General features: G+C 42.4%; 1 protein-coding gene across 12 annotated transcripts; it reads right to left on the minus strand.

Annotated features, from left to right (window-relative positions):
- Window positions 1-4,456: 4,456 nt before the first annotated feature.
- On the minus strand, window positions 4,457-22,074 carry SKA3 (spindle and kinetochore associated complex subunit 3). Of its 12 annotated transcripts, none has more exons than XM_084842860.1 (10): window positions 22,002-22,074; window positions 19,118-19,221; window positions 15,805-15,898; window positions 13,728-13,893; window positions 11,630-11,981; window positions 9,200-9,279; window positions 7,560-7,735; window positions 7,173-7,361; window positions 6,906-7,027; window positions 4,457-5,740 (listed from the first exon to the last, which is right to left on the minus strand). In XM_084842860.1, exons 3-10 carry the CDS (start codon window positions 15,868-15,870, stop codon window positions 5,725-5,727), a joined length of 1,167 nt encoding a protein of 388 aa, XP_084698986.1. In that variant the 5' UTR covers window positions 15,871-15,898; window positions 19,118-19,221; window positions 22,002-22,074; the 3' UTR covers window positions 4,457-5,724. The 12 variants fall into 12 exon arrangements, 8 of the variants coding, with proteins under 8 accessions (XP_084698986.1, XP_084698984.1, XP_084698988.1 ...); XM_084842858.1 differs by lacking the exon at window positions 15,805-15,898 and adding an exon at window positions 16,368-16,432; XM_084842862.1 differs by having other exon boundaries at window positions 19,118-19,246.
- Between the last annotated feature and the right edge of the window lie 81 nt (window positions 22,075-22,155).

Here is a 22,155-nt window from a genome sequence, read left to right on the forward strand (position 1 = left end):
GCCTACGTCCATTGTTACCCCCAACATTACATCTCCCTTCCCCGTCGGATTCAGTTTAAAGCCCTCCTGATGAAGTTCTTCATGCTGTGGCCAAACACATTCTTCCCATCCTTTGTGAGGTGCAACCCATCCCTTGCCAACAGCCCATCTTTCAGGAAGTATAGCCTGTGGTACCAGAATCCAAATCTCTCTTGTCGGCACCACCTTCGTAGCCAGTCATTCACCCGGAGTATTTTTCGTTCCCTTTCTGTCCCTCTTCTAACTACTGGAAGGATGGATGAGAAAACTATCTGGGCCCCAAATTTCTTGTTTCCTTCCCAAAGCTTCAAAGTCTGATGTGATTTCTTCGTAGCTCCGCTTGGCGGTATCATTTGTTCCCACATGGATGAGAAGAAAGGGATACCTGTCAGTGAGCTTTATGAATGCAGGCAACCTTTCAGTCATGTCTCTAATTCATCCTCCTGGGAGACAACATACCTGGCGAGTCCACGGGTCTTTGCGACATACTTGGGTCTCGATCCCACGCAGCAAGGAGTCTCCCACTACTACCACTCTTTTTCTTGTAAGCCTGGGTTTCATCGCCTCTGTTTGACTGACCTTCAGCCTCTTGCTCACTCTCATGCAGGTTCCCCTGTGATTCTTCCTCTGCAGGCTGTCCTCCAGTCTCATCCGCAAGTACCTGGAATCGGTTCCACTGCTTCCACTGGTGCAGAGTGGCGTCTAGTTCTTCTTCTCCTAACTGTCACCCTTTTCCAAGGAGTATCCTCTACTCCATTTTTCTTCACCTCAGCATTTCCCACTGCCTCACCTTGCTGTTGCTCTTCAAGCTTCTGGTCTGCCCTTTGCTGCTGTAGTTCCCCCATTCTGTCCAAGAACTCTTCGTGTTCTCTTATTCCCCGGAGGGTCGACAGTCGCCGCTCCAGTCCACTTACTTTTTCTTCCAGCAGCTTGATCAACTTGCACTTGTTGCAGGTGTAGGCCATGTTGTTCTCAGGCAAGAAAACAAACATGGCACACACCTTGCAGGTCACCACCACTGGAGAGTCCTGTCCTTCCATTGCCTCTTTTCCCTTTTTGTGTCTAGCTTTGTGATTGTTTTAGACTAGCCTGTGCCTGCTCCTCTACTCAGTAGAGGTTAAAAGCAGAGTCCCACTGGTGTGGAAGTGTGTGTTACAAGACAAATGAAAAAAAGTTAGTCAAAAAATAAAATGAAAAAAAGAAAAAAAATGTTAGGGGCCTCCCCCTTGACCTCCCCTGGCCAACTCCGGTTTGCTCCCCCTGTTCACTCACTCTGTTCACTCGCTCTCTGGGAGCTTGCTTGCTTCTGTAGTCCCTGGACCAGCTGGAGCAGCTTGCTCTGCTCTGCTGGGAGGCGGGAAACAGACTGAAGCTTCCCGCCCACTCAGCTGCTGGGAGTACTCAGGCCACACACCCCCAATTCAGTTGGAGCTCTCAGAAGCACCAGGTGAGCTCACAGCCACTCAGAAGGATAAAGGGCAGCCCCCTGGGCTTCCTGCAGCCCACTTACCTCTTAGCCTCTTTCTCCTTTGTCTCTTCTACCACTGCAACTCCCCTGGCCAACTCCTGTTTGCTCCCCGTTTGCTCGCTCTTGTCTTCAGCCCTACCTACCACAGTCCTCAAGATCTTCTCCAAAATTGAATTTTGCCCTTGGGCTTGACATTCCTGCCCTAGTTGGTCATATCCAAGTTTGAGAGAGAGCTTTTATATCTACAATTTACTGATGTTCATCAGTCAAAAAATGGGGTGTACAAGAAAGAATGGAGCTATTTTTGTTTCTACTCTGTATTGCATGTCTTTAGCTGCAACTCCCCCAAGACCTAGCCATGCTTTAATATTATTGCTTCAAATGAAAATTCCCCCCTTAAATCAGGTGGGCAACATGCAGGCCATGTGTACCGCCCCCCCATGTGGCTAGCGGTGCTGAACTTCATAGCTTCAAAACCGATTTTTTGTTTTGCTGGTGCAAATATTGAAATTCTGGATCTTTTTAGACAGCCTACTGCACAGTCTCTTGCTATTAGTTGAGAGTCTGACATAATCAGGCAAGTTTATTTTTCTTAATTAAGAAGCTTGTAAGAGACCTATAAAAAAGCTTTGCCAAATATGATCATGTTTCTTGACAATGACAGAAGCAATAAACTGTCAAAAGCAAAGAGAAACTGAAGTTTTACTGTTGCTCGCTTGCCTTTTTGCCCTTTTGTCTAGACGTTACAGCAGATGATGTAGTCTGGAAATGTGACTCTCTAGTAACAGGCTGCTTCCCCTTTGCCCATAACAAAGCTATGGCCAATTTTAGTTTTTCATGTTGAATATGATTTTAAAAGCTTTCTACCAATAATGCTTTTTTTTAGCCCAAGCTCCACATTACAAACTTACAAAACATCTAATCCTCTAAAACCGTTTTTACCACTGACAGTAAAGAGCATCCTTTTATCTGCTGCTCTGTCAGCTTTAGGATGGCCTTGGTTTAACAACTAGAAAATCCACCTGCATTTATAACTTTGTCAGCAGCTATTTTCCATTAAGTAGGCAAATTAGTAACTGCAGCTTACTTGAATGGCTTTTTTTTTTTTTTTTTAACACTAGAGTCAAGGGTAGACCAGGAAATTTCACATGGATGTTTATAATTGTTATCGTTAGTAACTTAACAATTCCAATCAAAACAGGGTATTTGGGCAGGGTTGAGGCATTCACTTTTAATGTTGACAACTGGGAGTTTTTAAAGAGTCGGTTCAGTCAGAATAAAGCACCAAGGCAGTGCTGGTTTAAATATTTGTTTTGTACCTGTTAAAAGTAATGTTTTGTAATTTATCAATGGTGCACATTCTTCTTGCAGGGCTACAGTTTGAATCAGTTTCTAGGAAGGGCTGGCTGGTATTATGACTTGAGAGAGCCACTTTAAAAAAAAATAAATAGGAGACTACAGCTTCAGTTGGTATAGATCAGCAATTGCAAGGTATGGGTTTAGCACCACACATTTCACATGAATGAAACAAAAAGCACAGGAGCAGAACAGCTATGAGCCAGAGGCAAAACAGCAAATCAAAAGCTTCCTTAACAGAAAAGTTTTGCTGGCACATTTAAAAGTAGATGAAAGGGAGTCTAGCAGACGACTGCAGAGTTGTTGTCATTAAGTCATGTCCGACTCTTCGTGACCCCATGGACCATAGCACGCCAGGCCTTCCTGTCCTCTGCTCTCTCCCGGAGTGTGCTCAAATTCATATTCATTGCATCGGTGATGCTATCTAGCCATCTCATCCTCTGCCGTCCCCTTCTCCTTTTGCCTTCAGTCCTTCCCAGCATCAGGCTCTTTTCCAGTGACTTTTCACATTAGGTGGACAAAATATTTAAGCTTCACATACCAATTGTCCAACTCATTGTTCTGGGCTCTTTCAAATCGAATTCCATTATAAGCAAATACTTCTGCTATCTCCGCTCTGGATGTAATCAGATCAATCACTTCTGATGTAGGAATTGAAGATTGTAGTGATTATATCTACATGAAACACTGCTCTGAACTTTCCTACTTCCAATCAGAACATATCAATGACTTGTAAAGAACTGGGGGAGGGAAGGATGGACAGTTTTCGCTCTTCCCCACTAGAAAGTATGCAGCAAATTTTAAAATGGAAAAGGAAGCATCCTAGTAGTGGGAAACACAGGTATAAATACTATCTAGGTGTTGATACCAGGTTCCTCCAATATATTCTTCCAGCTCCTGCCATCCTTATTTTTTTTTAGGCTAGTAAGTAGAATATAAGCAGTAGTTTGATCACCATGGTCCAAAATACTAATAATGTATGCATGCATTATACATTGGGCCAGTTTGCATGATCAAACAAGCCACTGTGGCTTGTTTTGATTGTGTGAACCAGGTCATTGACTTCATTCCTGATTTCTGTGGGCAGAACTCTGCTGTCAGAATTGAGATTTCTGACCTCTCCCAGTTGCAGCTCTCTCCACCCCACATTTGCTTCTGAGAGTTGGGGAAATGGTGCAAAGCCACCTGAGATATGATGAGACAGCAGCAGAATGGGGGAAATAATCAGGGAATAGCTCACCACCTTGCACGAGTGGAAGTGGCATCCAATCACATAGGGCTTTGGATCCAAACTATTGTGTATAGATATACTGCCAACAGCCAGCTTAGCCAATGGTGAAGGCTGATGGGAGTTGCAATCCAACATCTGGAGGGCCACATGTTCCCTCTTCCTGGTATAGGCAGATCTCATCACACAGCAAGAGCGTATTGTCCTGTCATTTATCTAGGACAGCAAAAGGATAAAGATACCCTTCAACATAATCAGGACAAGGCAGGAAATAGCAGAGGATTGTAGGGAAGAGAGTGTTCAGGCTGACTATAAAGGGGTACGCCTTATTCAATAGAAATCTACCAATGCATTCAGAGCCAGAAAAGTCCACATTTAAACAAGTATTTCCCCCCCTCTTCCCCACTCATGTAAGGTTTGAATTTTATACACAGGACCCCTCAGTTGATCAAGGTGAGGGTTTTGGAATCTTTTGAGGTGGAGAAAGGACACACACTACCTATGTAGGTGAAAGAAAAAGATTATTTGACAATGAAGAAACAAACAGCTGAGCCTCAAGGAGTTGAAAACTGAGGTTTGAGTGGCAGTTCACTTCTTCATAGAATACTAGGGTTGGAAGGTGCCTATGAGATTGTAGTGGTTAGTTAATTACAATCAGTCATTAATAAAAATGTTGAAGAGCACTGGGCCCAGGACTGAGCCCTGCAGTACCCCACTCATTACCTCTCCCCAGTTTGAGAAAATCCCATTGATAAGCACTCTTTGAGTCCGATTCTGTAGCCAACTGTGGATCTACCCAATTGTTGTTTCATCTAGCCCACTTTTAGCTAGTTTGCTAATCAGGAGATCATGGGGCACTTTGTCAAAAGCTTTGCTGAAGTAGAGGTATATTATGTCCACAGCATTCCCACAGTCCACAAGGGAGGTGACCTGATCAAAAAATGAGATCAGATTTGTCTGGCAGGATTTTACCTAATACCATAAGGGTGCAATCCTAAGCATGTTTAGACAGAAATAATTACATCTGCATAAAGAGGCCTAGAACTAAGCTACCAGTCCATCTATTGTAGTTCCCACCCACTTTTCCATTTTGAGGATACATAACCTACTTGTAGAGATGTCCTTGGGATAAAGGTGCAATTCTCTAACCAGACTACATAAGTTGATTGCTAGTGGATGGGTTTCCATAGTTGTTTAAGAAATGAAGGTTTACTTCAAGGGCCATAGCTATTGTTTAGTACAGATAGTTTTTCTTCAGTTGATTATGTTCAGAGTCTGTTATTATAATGAATGCTGTCCAAAGACACTGTAGACAACTTGTAACTTTTTATGAGTTAGGAAATTGATCAACTGTGATTGAGGTGATTATGTAGAATACGAATGTGCCAGTATGTTAGCTGACAGCATAATGCTAAGCTTGAAGAATGCAGCCATTTTTATTATATTTATATTCTTTATTAAATTTTAACAGTTGAGAGTAGTGAGGAGAGAAAATCATTTCAGTTGGACCTATTGTCAAATTGTTTAGAAAGAAGTAACTGTTATATTCAGGTATTTCCCCATGTAGTTCTTTCTTCCTATTAAGCTTTCTAAACTTTCCAAAACAGTTTTGGATGTGGTAGTCCCAACAAAAACGCAAGTGTTCTTGCTCAATTCACCCAGAATATTCTCTGCAAATGGAATAGTGAAAGAAATCAGTTACATTATAATCTTGGTCCCATCTTCAGCAAAAATTGTGACATCTCTTGAAATATGCCTAGGCACACTCATTTTGTAATAAACAGCCATCTTGGTTTCAAAATATGTTTAAGAGAGCAATCCTGTGGTCCCTGGGAGACACTGCTATGACCTTGGGAGAGGGACTCTTAATTTCTGAGCCCCCCCACAGTGACTGCAGAAAGAACCGCGCTGGCTGCTTCCTGAGGTCGGAAATGTGGCCTTGGAGGGAGGAAAACGGGGGCATTCCAGTGGGCGAGAAGGAGAGAGGAAAGGCCAGGATACAAGAAATCCTATGGCCTTTCCAGCCTCGGCCAAGCAACCTGTCTAGATGGGCTGAAAGATCCATCTAGAGGAAAAACATTTAAAAGGAAGATGGAGAACTGAAAATGGCTGCCGTCGTTCCTCCTGCTCTTCCAGAAGCTGCTCAGCAGGGCATTGGATGCATGGAAGCCTCCAAGACCAGAGGCTTCCTTCTAAAGATACCTTTTCCGGACTTGCAATGCAATCTTATACATGTCTACTGACAAGTCCGGTTTGTTCAGTGGGGATTACTCCCTTTTGGGGATACTGAAATACTTCACACATCTATTCTTTACCCAGCCACTCAAACCCCTATTCATCCTTTCCTGCAAGAAAACTGGATCAGTATCTAGGCAACAGGGGCTAATTTGGATAATGAGGTTTTCAGTGGCCACATCTCATCCTTCTGCTGCCTTCTCCAGGGGGAACTGCATTATTAAACCTTATCTCTTAAATTCCAAATGACATTAGCAGTAGATACTAATCCAAGTAGGGCTTCTGACAACTATGTCTGGTGGCAGGAAAGTATCCAGACAGCTTGCCTTTCTTAAATCAACAGTAAATATGCCATGTGGCAAGGTGGGTGAGAGCCCACACACAGCAAGACACAAAGATAAAAGAAGAGAGCACTGCCTCTGGGTGCATACCACAGATGTACTCACTAACAGGCCTTTGCAAGCAACCGAGTGTCTCAGATGCTCTCATGTGAAGCGGGCCAGCCCTAATATATCTTGTAATATACTAGTTCCACCATCTGTCTGGAAGAGCCAGCCATAGAAGAAGTGAGGGAAATACACCCCTATGCTCAAATCTCACCTGTTTTCTTTGTTCCCAATACCAAGAATAGGCCCTCTTTCAAACTGTGTAGCAATTCTTTCATTAGTCCTCTTTTCCACTGATAAAGGTGCTTCTATGTTTGGATTGTATTTTGATAAAATCTAAAAAGGAATTTAAAAAAGAAAATGAATTACGAACATCCACACTTCCCCCCATTTTACACTTTTTTCACATAAGATAAAAAATATTTTTGCTAAAAAAAGGCTGAATTCCAGTGTGAGTTACAGGTAAGTTCAAGTATCCAACCTGAAAAATCTGTTTTGGGATCACAGTTATTTCAGGAGGTGGAGGAGGAGTACTGAACAGGTTACTGTAGTCTGATATTGCTGGAGGAGAGGGTTCTTCAACACATTCCAGATACCTGTCTGAGTGCAGAACAGATGCAACAGTGCTTTTTATAAGATCTTTATTTGACCTCTGAGCAACACACATTTGCTGTAGAAAAGAGAAAAGAATCACAATGTTCAAATACTAAAATACTATGGTTACACTTAAAAAAAAAATCAAGTAGTTGTCATTTGAAGATCCTCACCATTAAGGCAGGCTACACAAACCTTCCTATGAATTCAGGATAGGACAGGAAGTCCCATTAAGAAACTCATAACATCTACCAAAGAATTGTTGAATGCTTACTTCAGATTCTATTTTCAGAGATTGTGTATTTGGTAGAGGCTTTTCTGTTGTATGATTAGATGCAACTGAATGGTTACTCTCTGGGGATTTTGGTGAAACGGTGTTCTTTCTGTGGGGAATTTTCACACCAGGTGTGCAGAATGCAGGTATAGCAGGTGAAGCCATATAATCATAATCTGAAAACACAATGTTTGATTGGCAATTTTACATGGATGTACATGAATCTGAGAGTTCAGTTCTGTTAGAATCTAGCCTGGCATAATAATTAAAAATATTTCTTGGCTGCCTTTCAGGGCAGATGCCCTCCCAAGGCAGCGTATAACAATAAAACACATAAACCAATACAATATTAAAAGCTACAAAAACACAATAAAACAGTAACACAATAAAAACTGTAATAAAAGCCGCAATAACAAACAACAACAAAACCAGAAGTAAAAACAGCAACAACTAAGGGATCAAAATGCAGGTCTGAAGACCATACTTCCACAAATGAGAAGTTTTCACTAGACCCAGAGCTTTAATTAGAACACACTGGAAATGTCAATCAAAGATGGCTATCCATTTTTGATCCAACAGCAGAAGCCTGCCAACCTGCCTCTGAACAGCTACATTTACATTCAGGTAATGAAATCAGATTGCCAGAAAAGTCCCCTGTCCCTCATCCCCCATCTCCTCAGTTCTGAGGCTCCTTAAAGCAATAGCATCTCATTATGGAAAAATAAGTAGCTATTCCAATTTTACTTTTCTGCAGTTGTACATGGACTGTCCTATGGCTTGTGCACGTTCTCTTTTCACTGAAGGAAATAATAAGCAACTAGAACAAGAGATGCAGGATCTTTCCTGACCCCATGAGATTAAACTCAGACTTCTTGCTTTGGTTATTCATTTCTCACCACAGCAAAAAAAAAAAAAGGAGCTAAGGGAGGAATGTGCCAACCAGAGGCTCACTTCCTCCTCAGGTAAAATAACTGGGATGGAAAAAGAGTGGTGTTATGTTTGAGCAGCGCTCAACAGATTTGTATACAAGTCAATCGCCACAACTTTTGTGATGAGGGAGACCAAGAATAAAGTTTCGTTGCAGCAGCAGCTTCAGTTTTGACTGAATCCTGTTTCAGGAGCACATGACTCCCCTTTTATGCCAGCTTCACTAGTTTCTGGTCCATTTCTAGGCCAAATTCAAAGCACTGGTTATGACCTATAAAGGCCTAAACAGTTTGAGGCCAGACTACGTAAAGGACTGCCTCCTCTGCAAGAGGAAGAAGCCCTCGTGTGTGTCACCACCATCTGAAACTCAGCTGGCAAGTACACCTTCTCTGTGGCTGCCCTTAGGTTGCGGAAATGCCTACTAAGGGAAATCCATCTGGCCCCCTCCCCAATGGTATTCAAAATACCTTTGCATTCCAATAAGCATTTGGTTTGTTGGATCTGCAATTACTTTGTTATGGGTTTGGCTGTTAAAAAAAAATTCAGGGAGACGGCTTGGAGTATCTCTGAGGATATCATGCTTTTACAGGCCCCCTTTGGGTCACTCTTCGTTGTTATGAAGAATGTATTTCATTGAAAAAAAATATCTACTTTTCAGTGAGTCCTCCTGGAAGTAAACATATCACAGTTCATTCTGAAAACAAAGGACTTACCACACAATTTATTTGCTTGCTTAGGTGTAGCAAGGTTCTTGTTTGGTACTGATACCACTATTGAGCCACTCAAACAGTGCCTAAGAAAGAGACAAAAATATTGTCATATCCATGAAAGTGTATTTAGCCTTATAACCAACAGGATACTGTGAGCAGCGTTCAAGTCGACATGAACGTTAACATAAATTATGTTGTGCTAGCATAGGGGATCTCTAGCACAACACTAATAGCATTAGTCGGCACACTGGGTTTTCTTGGGAAGTGTTGTTCCTTACTCTAGTGCAATGTAGTTTACATTAGTGCTCATGTCCACCTGGATACTGCCCTGTGTTTATGTTCCCACAAAGCCCCAAGTAGAATGCTGTGGTAAGCTAGAGCTGGTTGAGGTTGTGAAGAGGAGATCCTATCAATATGTGTCTTTTATCCATCACTTCTTTCAGTAGCTGTCGATGGGCGGGTGGGGGAAGCCAGGCAAAAAGCAGATTTTTTTCTCACCGTCTCTAGCACAAACGTCTATTCCCTGTTCCCTACTTACCCAAGCCTAGGTACATGCAACTAAAATAAACACATATTTTTCCTTTTTACCCCACCTCCATCACCCTCCCATCTCTCTGCTGCCTACCTGGTACTGGATTACAGATTGTAGGCCCCGCAGGGCAGGGACATGTATTCTTATACTTCATAAAGTTCTACGCACGCTGATGACGTTATCACTGAGCGCAGGAGCAGGCAACCAGCAGCCCTCCAGATCTTGCTGAACTCCCAACTCCAATCAGTCCCAGCAAGCATGGCCAATGCTCAGGGCTGACCCTTCTACTACATGAAAACAACTACCTTTCAGCTACATGGTGAGGGCGAGCCTATGCCCCCTTGATGATGTCTGGGGGACGCAGGATATTTTGGTTTCCTGAGCTTGGAACCAGGAAGTTGCAGCCCCTACCACCTCCCAGCCAGTGCAGAAAGAACTGCGCTGGCTGCTGCTACGAGGTTGCAAACGTGAGTTTGTAGGCTGTGAAAGGGGTGTTCCTGGGGCAAGGAGGCTGAGGTCAAGGGGCTACGAGGTATCCCCAGCCTCCTTCCCTCCCCCTGCCTCCATTTGACAGGCAAAATTGCCCATCTAGCTTAAATGCAGAGTGGAAGGGTTACGAGTATCCAGGGTGCATCCCATAGGATTGCGCCCTAAATTGCAGGGGGAGGACATCTGGGGGCATGGGCTCAAGTGCCCATCAGTATGCAAATGACACACGGCTTGCTGTCTTGTTTCCTTCTAATGATCCTAGTGAAGCTGTAGCACTCTTGAATGAGTGTCTGGAGGCAGTTTTGGGATGGATGAGACTTAATCCAGAGACAAGACAGAGGTAACCGTGGGTAGGGAAATCAACCAGCCCGGACAGAGGAATACATCTCTTCTTAGATGGAGTTGTACTCTCCCTGAAGGAGCAAATGCACAGTTTGGGAGAGCTTCTGGACATGACCCTAACTGGGGAAGCTCAGTGGTAAAGGATCACAGCTGGTGTACAAGCCTATCTGGAGAGGGCTGTTCTTGCCTTGGTTATTCATGCTCTGGTGACATCCAGGCTGGACTACTGTAATGTACTCTATGTGGGGATGTCCATACAAACAGTATGGAAACTTCAGCTGGTACAGAATACAACCACTGGGCCATCAGCTCATATGACACAGATATTGCACTGGTTGCCAGGGGCACTTCAGAGTTCAATTTAAAGTGCTGGTTTTAACTTTTAAAGCCTTAAAAGAGTTGGGCCCAAGTTACTTGAGGGACGATTTCACCCGTATCAGTCTGTCCAGGCTCTGAGGTCATTAACAGAAGCCCTTCTCACTTGCCTGTCACTAAGTGTGGTTAGGCTAAGTGAGTACAAAGGAGGGGGCCTATTATGTGAGTTTTACCGTTGTATGCTGCCTTTCAGGACTCCTGCCCTGAAAGGCAGCCAAGAAGTATTTTAAATATAAAAAAATAAATTTGGTAGCGGCCTCAAACCTCTGAAGTGAGCTTCCACAGGGGGTTCATCAAGCCCCTTCTTTATAGGTCTTTTGGAAAGCTACGAAGACCCACTTGTTCTCATTGGCCTTTTCTTCATTTTGAGGCTTTGGGTTGTATTGAATTTTATTGTTTTGTATTGTTTCTTACATGCTGCCTTAGAAACATCCTATCCTTAAAGGCTACCTAAAAATAATGTTAAATAAATAAATGTCAGGAGCTAGAGTCTAACACCTGGAAGGGCCACAGATTGCCCATTTCTGATCTAGAGGTTTGCAGCAAAAGTCTCAACCCTTCACCCACTAAATACCTCTGCATTTAACAGTGTAACATTTGCAAATACCACCCATCGATTACTTCAGAGATGGAGGTGCAATGAGATAAATTAAAACCCCAATATTCTTACAAAGGTTCCCAAGGATGCTACTTACTTAATGTTTTTTGCATTGTTAAGCAGGAAGATTGTTTGGTCTTCCACTAAACTCATGGTTTCATCATTCAAACACAGGTCACGTCCATGGATACGGAAGTGTTCTGTCTTGGGCGATACACATGCAGAACCACTGACCCTTGGCTCTTCTTTCAGTGCGTGTGCTTGGGGTGGAGGATGCACTGTGGCTGAAGTATTTGGGAGCGCATATTTTGAAAGCCCAAAATCTGAAAGCTGTGGAATTCGCAGTGGACTATGAGGTCCAGATGATTTTCCAGGACAATCTAGGCTTTTTGGCTCATCTTGCTCATGCATGGTAGACTCAGGGTTGATTTCAGCTTCATCCTTTATTGCTTTATTAAGAAGAAAGTTTGCTCATAGTCTGAGAAATAGCCAGTATTTTAAAATACAGAATTTGTAGTTAGGCATATTACAAGGAATGGCCCAGCACAGATAACACATTGCCTATCTCCTAATTACTGGTAAAAGAACAGAAACATGCCTACAGGCATGGGGGCTTCCTTGTCTTTACTTCTCCAATGCAAGTTCTACCCTTCTGTCCCTACTATAGCTTGTTTTAACAATGGTATAGGATAATTTCTGTACTGACACTGGCTATGGTTAACATTAATTAGATTCCCTTGTAGCTAGGTTTTGCAAACCCTGGTTCAAACTTCAGTATGAGGGAAAATCTGGTTACTGTTAACCACAGGTTAGCATTGATATATACTATTTAACTATGATATAGTAAAGTATAGTAGGGAAAATACATGGAGGGGGGGAGGACAGCAGTATGAGAATCTAAAGCATGTTCCCTTTCTCCTAAATGTAGTTAAGAGACCAAGAACATTACTCTACTGAATTCGATTTAGCAATGCTTAAAAACAAACACCTGACTACTTGTGCAAGAATGGTCAGGCATACGACTGATTTTATTTCTATACTGCCTTTCTGAAGCCAGCCAAGATGATTAAAAAAACATTCAGAAAATAAAAACATAGCAAGACATTAAAAACCAGAACAATGTCAAAAGCTATGTTAAAAAGATGCAACCTGACCCCCCCCCCCCCGTGAATGTAGAGAAAGTGGGTACCAGTCACAACTCCAAAGGGAGTATGTTCCAGAGTTTGTAAGCAATCCAGAGGGAAGCCCCTTTCTGCATGCCCAACATAGAGGGCTCTGCAAGCGAAGGTGTCTTCAGAAGGGCCTGTCCTGCTGATCTTAATAACCAAGGTTCATACTGAGATAGGTAGTCCCTCAGATAGCCAGGCCCTATGCCGTTTAGAGCTTTAAAAGGTTGAAACCAACCTTTTAAACCAATTAGGCCCAGAAAACAACTGGTGACCAGTGCAGATCTTCCAGTATTGAGATGATACCATCACAACACTGTGCATCAGTTAGCAGCCAAGCTTCTGCATTTTGCACCAATTAAAGTTTCCAGATGCTTGTCAAGGGTAGCCCCATGTAGACCGAATTGCAATAATTGCATGGTGTATCCAAGGCATGGATAACTGTTGCCAGATCAGACTGATTCAGCAATGGTTGCAGCTGGTGTCCTAGTTGCAGTTGTGCAAAGGCATTCCTTGCTACGCCTGCCACCTAAAAATCCAAGAACATAGGACCCAGGAGTGCTCCCATGTGACAAACCTGAACTTTCAGTGGGAGTGCAACCCCATCCAAAACAAGTTGAATCCCAATCCCAAGCCAGATGTTCTACTGACCAACAGCACCTCTGTGTTTGTGCAACTCTAAATCCAGCTAGCAATACATGTGCAGAAGCCTAAAAAGTATTTTAAAGCATAAACTGAAGTGTATAGTTTACATAGCTTCAATATTTATGCATACAGCTATAAAAGATGTTAAACTCTTCATTAAAAAAAATCCAAACCCACTCCACCCTGGAATCTTAAAACCAGCAGGATGATTCTGAGTGCTACAGAGAACAAAGCAAAAATACTAGCAATTTTGAAGCTGAAAGCTCTATCTCTTTCTATTTGAACATACCTAATATATACTTTAAGAAATGCACACAAATAGATAAGCAAAATGCGGAATATATTCAAAAATCAACAAGCTGCTTAGATTTGGAAAAAAGTTACCTGCATCTTTGTCAACAAGTGGTTTGTAACCATATTTCTGGAACAAGTCTCTTATTTTCCCAAGGTCAGTTGCATTTCTTTTCATCAGAACTTTACTGGCTTTTATGAAGTCATATGTAGTATCTCTTTCTGAAGAACTCTTACAAACAGTATTATCAGCATCACCCTTGGATTTAAAAAAAAAGTTGAGTTTTAGCTAACACTGAACAGTCAATTTAAGTTAGCAAGTGTTATGACAGTCTTAGCACACAAGGTTCTGTTACAAGGTTGTTTTAATTATTCCCAACACAAAAGCAGCAACAGAACTCTCCCCATGCCCAACTGCAGGGTGGATAAAAATGGGTTTTTTAAAGTAGTGTTTAATTTAAATTCAATTTTTTTAAAAAATATAAAATCTTTTCTTTAAAAACTAGGCTAATATTAAATAATCGTTAACAAGTTAGCCCTATGGTTAATCTCTAAACCAAATCAATGCCTCTACCAGAAAAATTGAAAAACACAGTTTTTCTATGTAAATTAAGAACCAATTTGATCCTCTCTCAAATTTGAATATTTACACTGGTCTAGTCTACTCAAGGAGTTTCCTTACTTCAACCTATCAGTCATGGGCATTTCATTTTTGTTTGCCACTTTGTTTTTGTGAGAGTTGGGTTATGTTACAGAAAGAAACCTAGAAAGAAAAAGACAAGTTTGCCCAGTGCAGGTTCCTGTATTCCCATATTTAATCTCATAAACTGTGATGTTGATCATAAAACCAATCCTATATGGGAATATTTAAAAGACATTATTCTATACGTTAAAAAAAGAGAAAAGCATATAAAATGTACAGAGTGTGACACAGAAGTACAAGGACTGGTTGTATGAATGAAACACTGTATATAATATTATAACTCTAAGTTAACATGGTTTAGTGGTCACATATACACATTGTTTAGAAAGCTTATGAAGTAGTATCAATTGGAAATATGATTAAATCGGCCTTTTTTCTTGCCAATTTAAATCATGATTAAAATCACCTTGAATTAAATCAGTATACCATGCCACAAATGGTACTTTTTAATTCCTGTACAAATCTAATATATGAATGAATGATATACCTCCAGGAGGATCAGGGGCAAAAGTATACATTTCTGATGAACTGATTATTTTGGAGAGGATTAAAAATATATTTTCCTACATATTTAGGGTCATAGCTGACCCCAGATGGGTATAAAAATAATGTTTTCCTTACTCTCAACCACTTCACAAATGTAGATAAGTAAAACATCAGTTATTGTGAGACACCCATGATCCCTCTGCCAAAATAGCTTGAAGGTGCAGAAAGGGCGACCAAAATGACCAGAGGAGTGGAACAATCCCTCTGAAGGACTGTTAACAGCATTTGGGGCTCTTTAGCTTAGAAAAAAGGCAAGTAAAGGGGGACATGATAGAGGTGTGTAAAATTATGCATGGTGTAGAGAAAGTGGATGGGGAGAAGTCACACAGCTTATCCCTGTCTCATAATACTAGAACCGGGGTCATCCAATAAAGCTGACAGAGAAAAGAAAGTACTTCTTTACACAGCACATCGTTAAACTATCGCCAGCTTGGATGGCTTTAAAAGCGGATTAGATAAATTCATGGAGGACAAGTCTATGAATGGCTACTACACATAACAGCTATATATTGCCTCCAGTTATCAGAAGCAGTATGCCTCCTTATACCAGTTGCTGGGGAACATGAACAGGAGGGTGCTATTGCACTCATGTCTTGCTTGTGGTTTTCTCATAGGCATCTGATTGGCCACTGTGGGAACACAATGCTGGACCAGACAGGCATTTGGTTTGATCTAGCATGGCTCTTCTAACCTATCTCTTTATTTCAAAAATCTGCAATGCTGACTCTAGCTCCTCCCTTGGAATTTCAATTTGTATTCCTGACAGAATTCCAAGATACAAACTAGTTTAAAACTCTCATCCTATTTTAGAGAGAAAACAGATATGCAGAAACCTAAATGCAATCTTACTGTGCAGTGAACATTGAAATAGAAAACAAGCACTTATTTATAAGTAATTGTGATACAACATGAGGGGCTTACCCAGCTTCCCAAGTAGTAGGAATTTACAGGGTTGGCTTCTTTACAGAATCTGTTCCTTAGACCCATTCACAATAATCAAGACAACTAAATAATGCTGGATACACATATAAACAAATAAAATCTTTTCAGATTTGGATTTTGTAAATAAAACACTATATGGTATCCACTGTAAACATAAAAGTGGGCTATGCAGACAGAATGGGTCATATCCAATTATGGCTTTGTGCTAGTGGAAAGCAGTTCTGTTTGTGAAAAGTGGATGGCTGTGCCTCCTGGAAAGTTGATTCCGAGTGTTGGGGAACCCAGAAGATATGGCAGGGAGGGCTGCAGTAGGTTGGGAAGTTCAGCAAAACTCAGATGTCCTGCTTTGGGTGACTAGAAGAACTTTCCACTAGTGCAAAGCCACTACTGGATACCACACAACATAAGTTAAAATTCACATCTATTGACTTCCAGTGAAGTGGAACTTGACGCACCTAATACATAGCCAGTGAAATTACAGAAAGAAAAAACATGTCCCATAATAGAATAGAAGAGGAAGAAGAGGACCAGGTAAGATGTACCTTTAGTGTCCTGACTTCAGAGTATAGTTCGTGTAAATATCTCATTGGAGAATCATCTTCAAATTCTTTGTGACATGTTTTCAAGACAAAAAAGATTTAGAAAGAAAGCACAATCCAGTACCTATATAAGATATTCTATAGCACATGACATCAATACATTGTTAAAGCTGAGGTTTCAGCCTAGCCAGTGGCTAGATGGGACACTGCATGGGAGCCCCATGGAAGCCATGATGAGCCTCCCAAATGAAGGGCAGAATGGAAGTATTACATAGAAACACAACCATTCTTATATTTAAGACACAGTTATCCCTGGTGCAGACACTGTTCTTATCTAACCATGGTTTGTTGCCATAACTCTGGTTAAAATCCCAAATGCACAATGTCACTATGATTTAGGTTGCTAAGCTAAACCCTACCCCTGGAGCCATGCATACATAGACATCAGTGAGACTTACTCATCTTCTTGCAAGGACAGACTGGGAAACTGCCTTAACCACAGTTTCCTCCCAGCAGATGTAGCATGGTTCGCAAATCCACTTTAAACCATGGTTTCACATCTTAATTTGCAGCCAATCCTTAACCATGGCTTAGGTATTCAGATATAATATTTAACAAGTTTATTTACCCACAGTTGTATTACATCTGCATAGGTCTCATTTTACATCTCATTTTTTGATCAAGTAACCTCCATTGTAGACCGTGGGAATGCTGTAGACATCATATACCTCGACTTCAGCAAAGCTTTCGACAAAGTGCCCCATGATATCCTGATGAGCAAACTAGCTCAAAGTGGGCGAGATGAAACAATGATCCGGTGGATCCACAGTTGGCTACAGAATCGGACTCAAAGATTGCTTATCAATGGGACCTTCTCAAACTGGGGAGAGGTAATGAGTGGGGTACCGCAGGGCTCAGTCCTGGGCCCAGTGCTCTTCAACATTTTTATTAATGACTTGGAGGAGGAGGTGCAGGGAATGCTGATCAGATTTGCAGATGACACAAAATTGGGCGGGACAGCTAATACTTTGGAAGACAGAAACAAAATTCAAAGTGATCTGGATAGACTGGAGTGCTGAGCAGAAAACAACAGAATGACATTTAATAGGGATAAATGCCAAGTTCTGCACCTAGGAAAAAGAAACCAAATGCACAGTTACAAGATGGGGGATACGTGGCTCAACAACACTACAAGCGAGAAGGATCTTGGAATTGTTGTCCATCACAAGCTGAATATGAGCCAACAATGTGATGTGGCTGCAAAAAAAGGCAAATGCTCTTTTGGGCTGCATTAATAGAAGCATTGCTTCCAAATCCCAGGAAGTACTAGTTCCCCTCTACTCAGCACTGATTAGGCCTCATCTTGAGTGCTGTGTCCAGTTCTGGGCACCACACTTTAAGAAGGATGCAGACAAACTGGAAGGGGTTCAGAGGAGGGCAACAAAGATGATCAGGGGACTGGAAACAAAGCCCTATGAGGAGAGACTGAAAGAACTGGGCATGTTTAGCCTTGAGAAGAGAAGCCTGAGGGGAGATATGATAGCGCTCTTCAAGTACTTGAAAGGTTGTCACAGAGAGGAAGGCCAGGATCTCTTCTCAGTCATCCCAGGGTGCTGGACATGGAATAATGGGCTCAAGTTACAGGAAGCCAGATTCCAGCTACACATCAGGAAAAGCTTCCTGACTGTTAGAGCAATACGACAATGAAACCAATTCCCGAGGGAGGTGGTGGGCTCTCCCACACTGGAGGCCTTCAAGACGAGGCTGGACAGCTATTTGTCAGGGATGCTCTGACTTGGATTCCTGCACTGAGCAGGGGGTGGGACTCGATGGCCTTGTAGGCCCCTTCCAACCCTACTATTCTATGATTCTAGGTCTAAAAAACATGAACCAAGCCAAGTCCCATCCAGAGAAAGTTAACTGCAAACAATTATCACTGATTCCCAAAGGAGTTAAGTGCAATTAACTTTTCTAGATCAGGGCAAGCATCTATTCACCTGGTTCCCTATTTTGCAAGTGGCAACTGTGCTGCTTGTGCAATCACAGGCCAGGGAAAAAAGAAAAGTCGCATAAGTTTACAAAACGATATGGATTCCAGAAAATCCTGCAGAATGGGTAATAACTGGTAATTAACTAACCACTACAATCATGAGCTGGTTATGTAAAACTAGAATCCTAAAACATGTTTTCTTTTAACCTAGCTATAGGGATGGACCTGACTTCCACTGATGATGACTAATCCTTCAGAGGCTTCGACACTTACAAGAGCTCTCGCAGAACACTCTGTGTGGAGCACTGTAGAAGTCCAGCGTGCCTTAGGATTTAATGGGACACGGTGGCACAGCCAAGTCTGGAGGCAGAACAAGTAGTGCGCGGGAGGGGGCACCATTTCAAACTGTTAACAGTCCATACACAGAGCTGGGAATAGAAAGCCGAGCACGATGCTTTGAACACTTGATACTGACACATCCCAACTACAGCTTTCTGTGTACTTGATTCTGTAGTGGAAAGCACAACTAGCAGGGTGGCCGGCGAAAAGAACCTGTATGTTCATTTGTCTGGGGAAGCTAGCCATATAGTTATACTGGAGACTACTGCAGCTGAAATAGCCCATAGATCTGGACTGAGGCAATGGTGATCACTGGGACTGCAAACGTCCCAATTTCACAGTCAGAATGCACCCTGGCTCCCCAAAAGAAATGGTACATGCTATATGTCTCATGAAACTAAGCAATTATTTACGGCTATCTTACCTGAGTCATCACCGTGGAAAACTTGCTTAAACTGCTCAGCCTGTTTCTCCAAAGTGACAGCTACGCTTCGCAGTTTGTTGAAAAAGCTTCCTGTCACATCCATACTGGGAGAAAATATACCACTTCTTGCTGCTATCAGCATAATTTGCAGAAAGAATATAAAGCAACTTTTCAACGAAATATGTAAATGCACAACAGTTCAGAAACAGATCTATCTGGTTTGTAGGGGCCTTCCCCATACCATTTTATCTGACCCCTATACATTGTATGAGCTTAGGTACACCCAACACTGAATCCTCCCTCCAAGCTGCGCTTCTATCATGGGGATGCTGCATTTCCCCCCCAACCCTGGACAAACCATGTTTTGTACCCAAGAAAGTGAGAGAGTTCCCTAACACAGCATCACTATACTGATTACCATGTAGAAGGCAGTTGTGTCATGCAAACCACCAGATATTATCTGTCATCCTTTGTTATCATTCACATTATACCATCTCTACCTCCCATCAAGAAGTCTGTGACATTTTTGTGACAGTCAAATCTAAGGCCAGTCACAAAAATATACCAGCTACATCTTTATCTGGACAGAGATCGCCTAGCTACAGTTATCCATGCTCTGGTAACCTCTCATCTGGATTAGTGCAATACATTATACAGGGGGCTGCCTTTGAAAATGGTCTGAAAACATCAGCTAGTCCAAATAGGGTAGCGAGATTGTTAACGGGGCCTGGTTAATATGAACATATTTACACCGATGCTTGGTGATCGGCACTGGCTGTCAGTCCATTTCCAGGCCCAATTCAAAGTGCTGGTATTAACTTTCAAAGTTGTAAATGTCTTGCGGCCAGGCTACCTGCAGTATCGCCTCTTCCCATATATACCTGCCTGGATCGTAAGATCATGAGGCCTTTCTCTGGGTGCTCCCACCAAATTAAGTGAGGTGGGTGGCTACTGCCTTTTATGTTGTGCCACCGCAGTTGTGGAATGACTCACCTGGCACCTACATTGTGGCCTTCTTTGGCATCAGGTGAAGATCTTTTTATTTTCCCAGGCATTTTAGTCTTTCAGCTTCTGTGGTTTTTAAATGTTATTGTATTTTAAAGTCCTTACACTGATGCTGGTTTTTATTTTGGTTTTATACTGTAGCGTTAAGCTTTTAAAAGTGTTATACTCTGTTTTACTGTGGTGTATTTTATGGTTTTAATTGTTGTGAACCACCCAGAGAGCTTCAACTAATGGGTGGTATAGAAATGTAATAAATAAGTGAATTTGGGGGGGGGGGGGTGAGAGAGAGAGAGAGACAGACAGACACACACACACACACGAGAGAGATGGGTTTTCTTCACAGGGAGCTTTTATCATGGAGCTGTGCAGGCTCTTTACATGACCGCATGACCCGCCAGGGCATCTCCCGCACTAAATGCCCTTTGTTCCGTTTTTTATCGCAGATAATGAGCTATCAAATTACCCCGTTGTGGTTGTGTTCAGCTTGCCTGAAAAGAGGAACAGAGGTAAGAAGCAAACAAGAGGAACAGAGGTAAGAAGCAAACAGCTGTAAGAAGCAGACAGAGATCAATATAAGATAACGGAAGACTCAGATTCACTCAGATATGGTGAGAAGTGGAAAAGGAAGCAGGTGAAAAAGGGAGTTGTGAAGCGGAAAGCCCCCTTTTAAATGCAGAATTTTAGGCTGCTGCAGAGATGCCCACGGTGCTGTTATATCACTGATAACTAATGATGATTTTGTACCAAGTGTAGTTGACAATATTATTTCCCCTTTGAAAAAGAGTTGCAGAGAATACTGTAAGCTTATGAGAAGCTCTCACTCCTAATGAAAGCAGAGCAGTTGTAGCTACAACTCTGGTAGTGTTCCCCATTGGAGACTTTGATGCTCCCTTTGTGCCACATACACATGTTAACGCAGAATAAAACATGGAAGAAAAGTTAAATGTATATTATAGCAAATATAAGTTATATACTTGCGTTGCAGACCAATTTGTGAGCCTTGGGGCAGAGATTATGCATTTCACTCATGTACAGCAGACTTTAGATCTTTTATAAATAATAAATTATGATGATTTAAGCAAACACTGACCTAAAGTATGCCACAATAAATTAAATTAAAAATAAAATTATAACTTCCTTTAAGAACCTATGACTACAACCTTATATACATTTTCCTGGGAATAAGCCCCATTGAACTCTACTTTAGAGCACACATGTATAGGTGTGCATTGTAAGAATTGCATTGCTCGATCAAGCCAAGGCTTGTCCAATCCAGCATGAGGAGACCAACCAGAGAGCCGAGAAGGTCTCAAACCAGCTTTCCCTGTTTATCCCCAGCATGTATCTGGTACCCAGAGATGCTGATTAGATTATAATTACTACTACTACATTTATATCCCGCCTTCTTTTTCCTCTTGCAAGGAACCCAAGGCAGCTTGCATAGTTCTCTCCTTTCTATCCTCACAACAACCCTGTGAGGTGGGTTAGGCTGAGAGTCAGTGACTGGAGTTTCTATTATTGTAATTATTTACAGCATTTATGCCCCACCCTTTAGACAAAAAGGTTCCTTTCTATATAACTATCGTTCTCTGAAGAGTCATTGTTAGACCTACCCTCCATGAATCCCTCCACTCCCTACAAAAAGCCAATATAAACACCTCACGCTTTCCACGCTGTACTCTAAAAAGAAGGGGCCACACGCCCCTGCCCCAGGCAGGGGGCAGAAGACGAAAAGATGCCATGGTGACCACCTACACCCAAGACCTCCCCCGCTGCTACCGCTTCCCTCCATACACAGGATCGTTCGCTAACACGGATTACGGCCCCCACCCCGCCTGCGAACAGGCACTGAAAAGGTGGGGGAAGCCCACGGCCGTACCCGGAGGCGCGGCGCCCCCGCTTCGCAGACCTCCCCGCGGGCTTGTCCCTCCGTCAACTGCCGCCTCTCTCTCACAGCGACCCCGGCGCCAGCTTTGAATCCCTCGCGAAGGAAGGCCCCGATTGGCCACTCGGACAAGGGCCCGCCCGGCCGC

This window comes from Heloderma suspectum, chromosome 3 (genome assembly GCF_057233095.1).
Source record: "Heloderma suspectum isolate Gila_16-S chromosome 3, 16-S_ref, whole genome shotgun sequence".
Taxonomy (NCBI): domain Eukaryota; kingdom Metazoa; phylum Chordata; class Lepidosauria; order Squamata; family Helodermatidae; genus Heloderma; species Heloderma suspectum.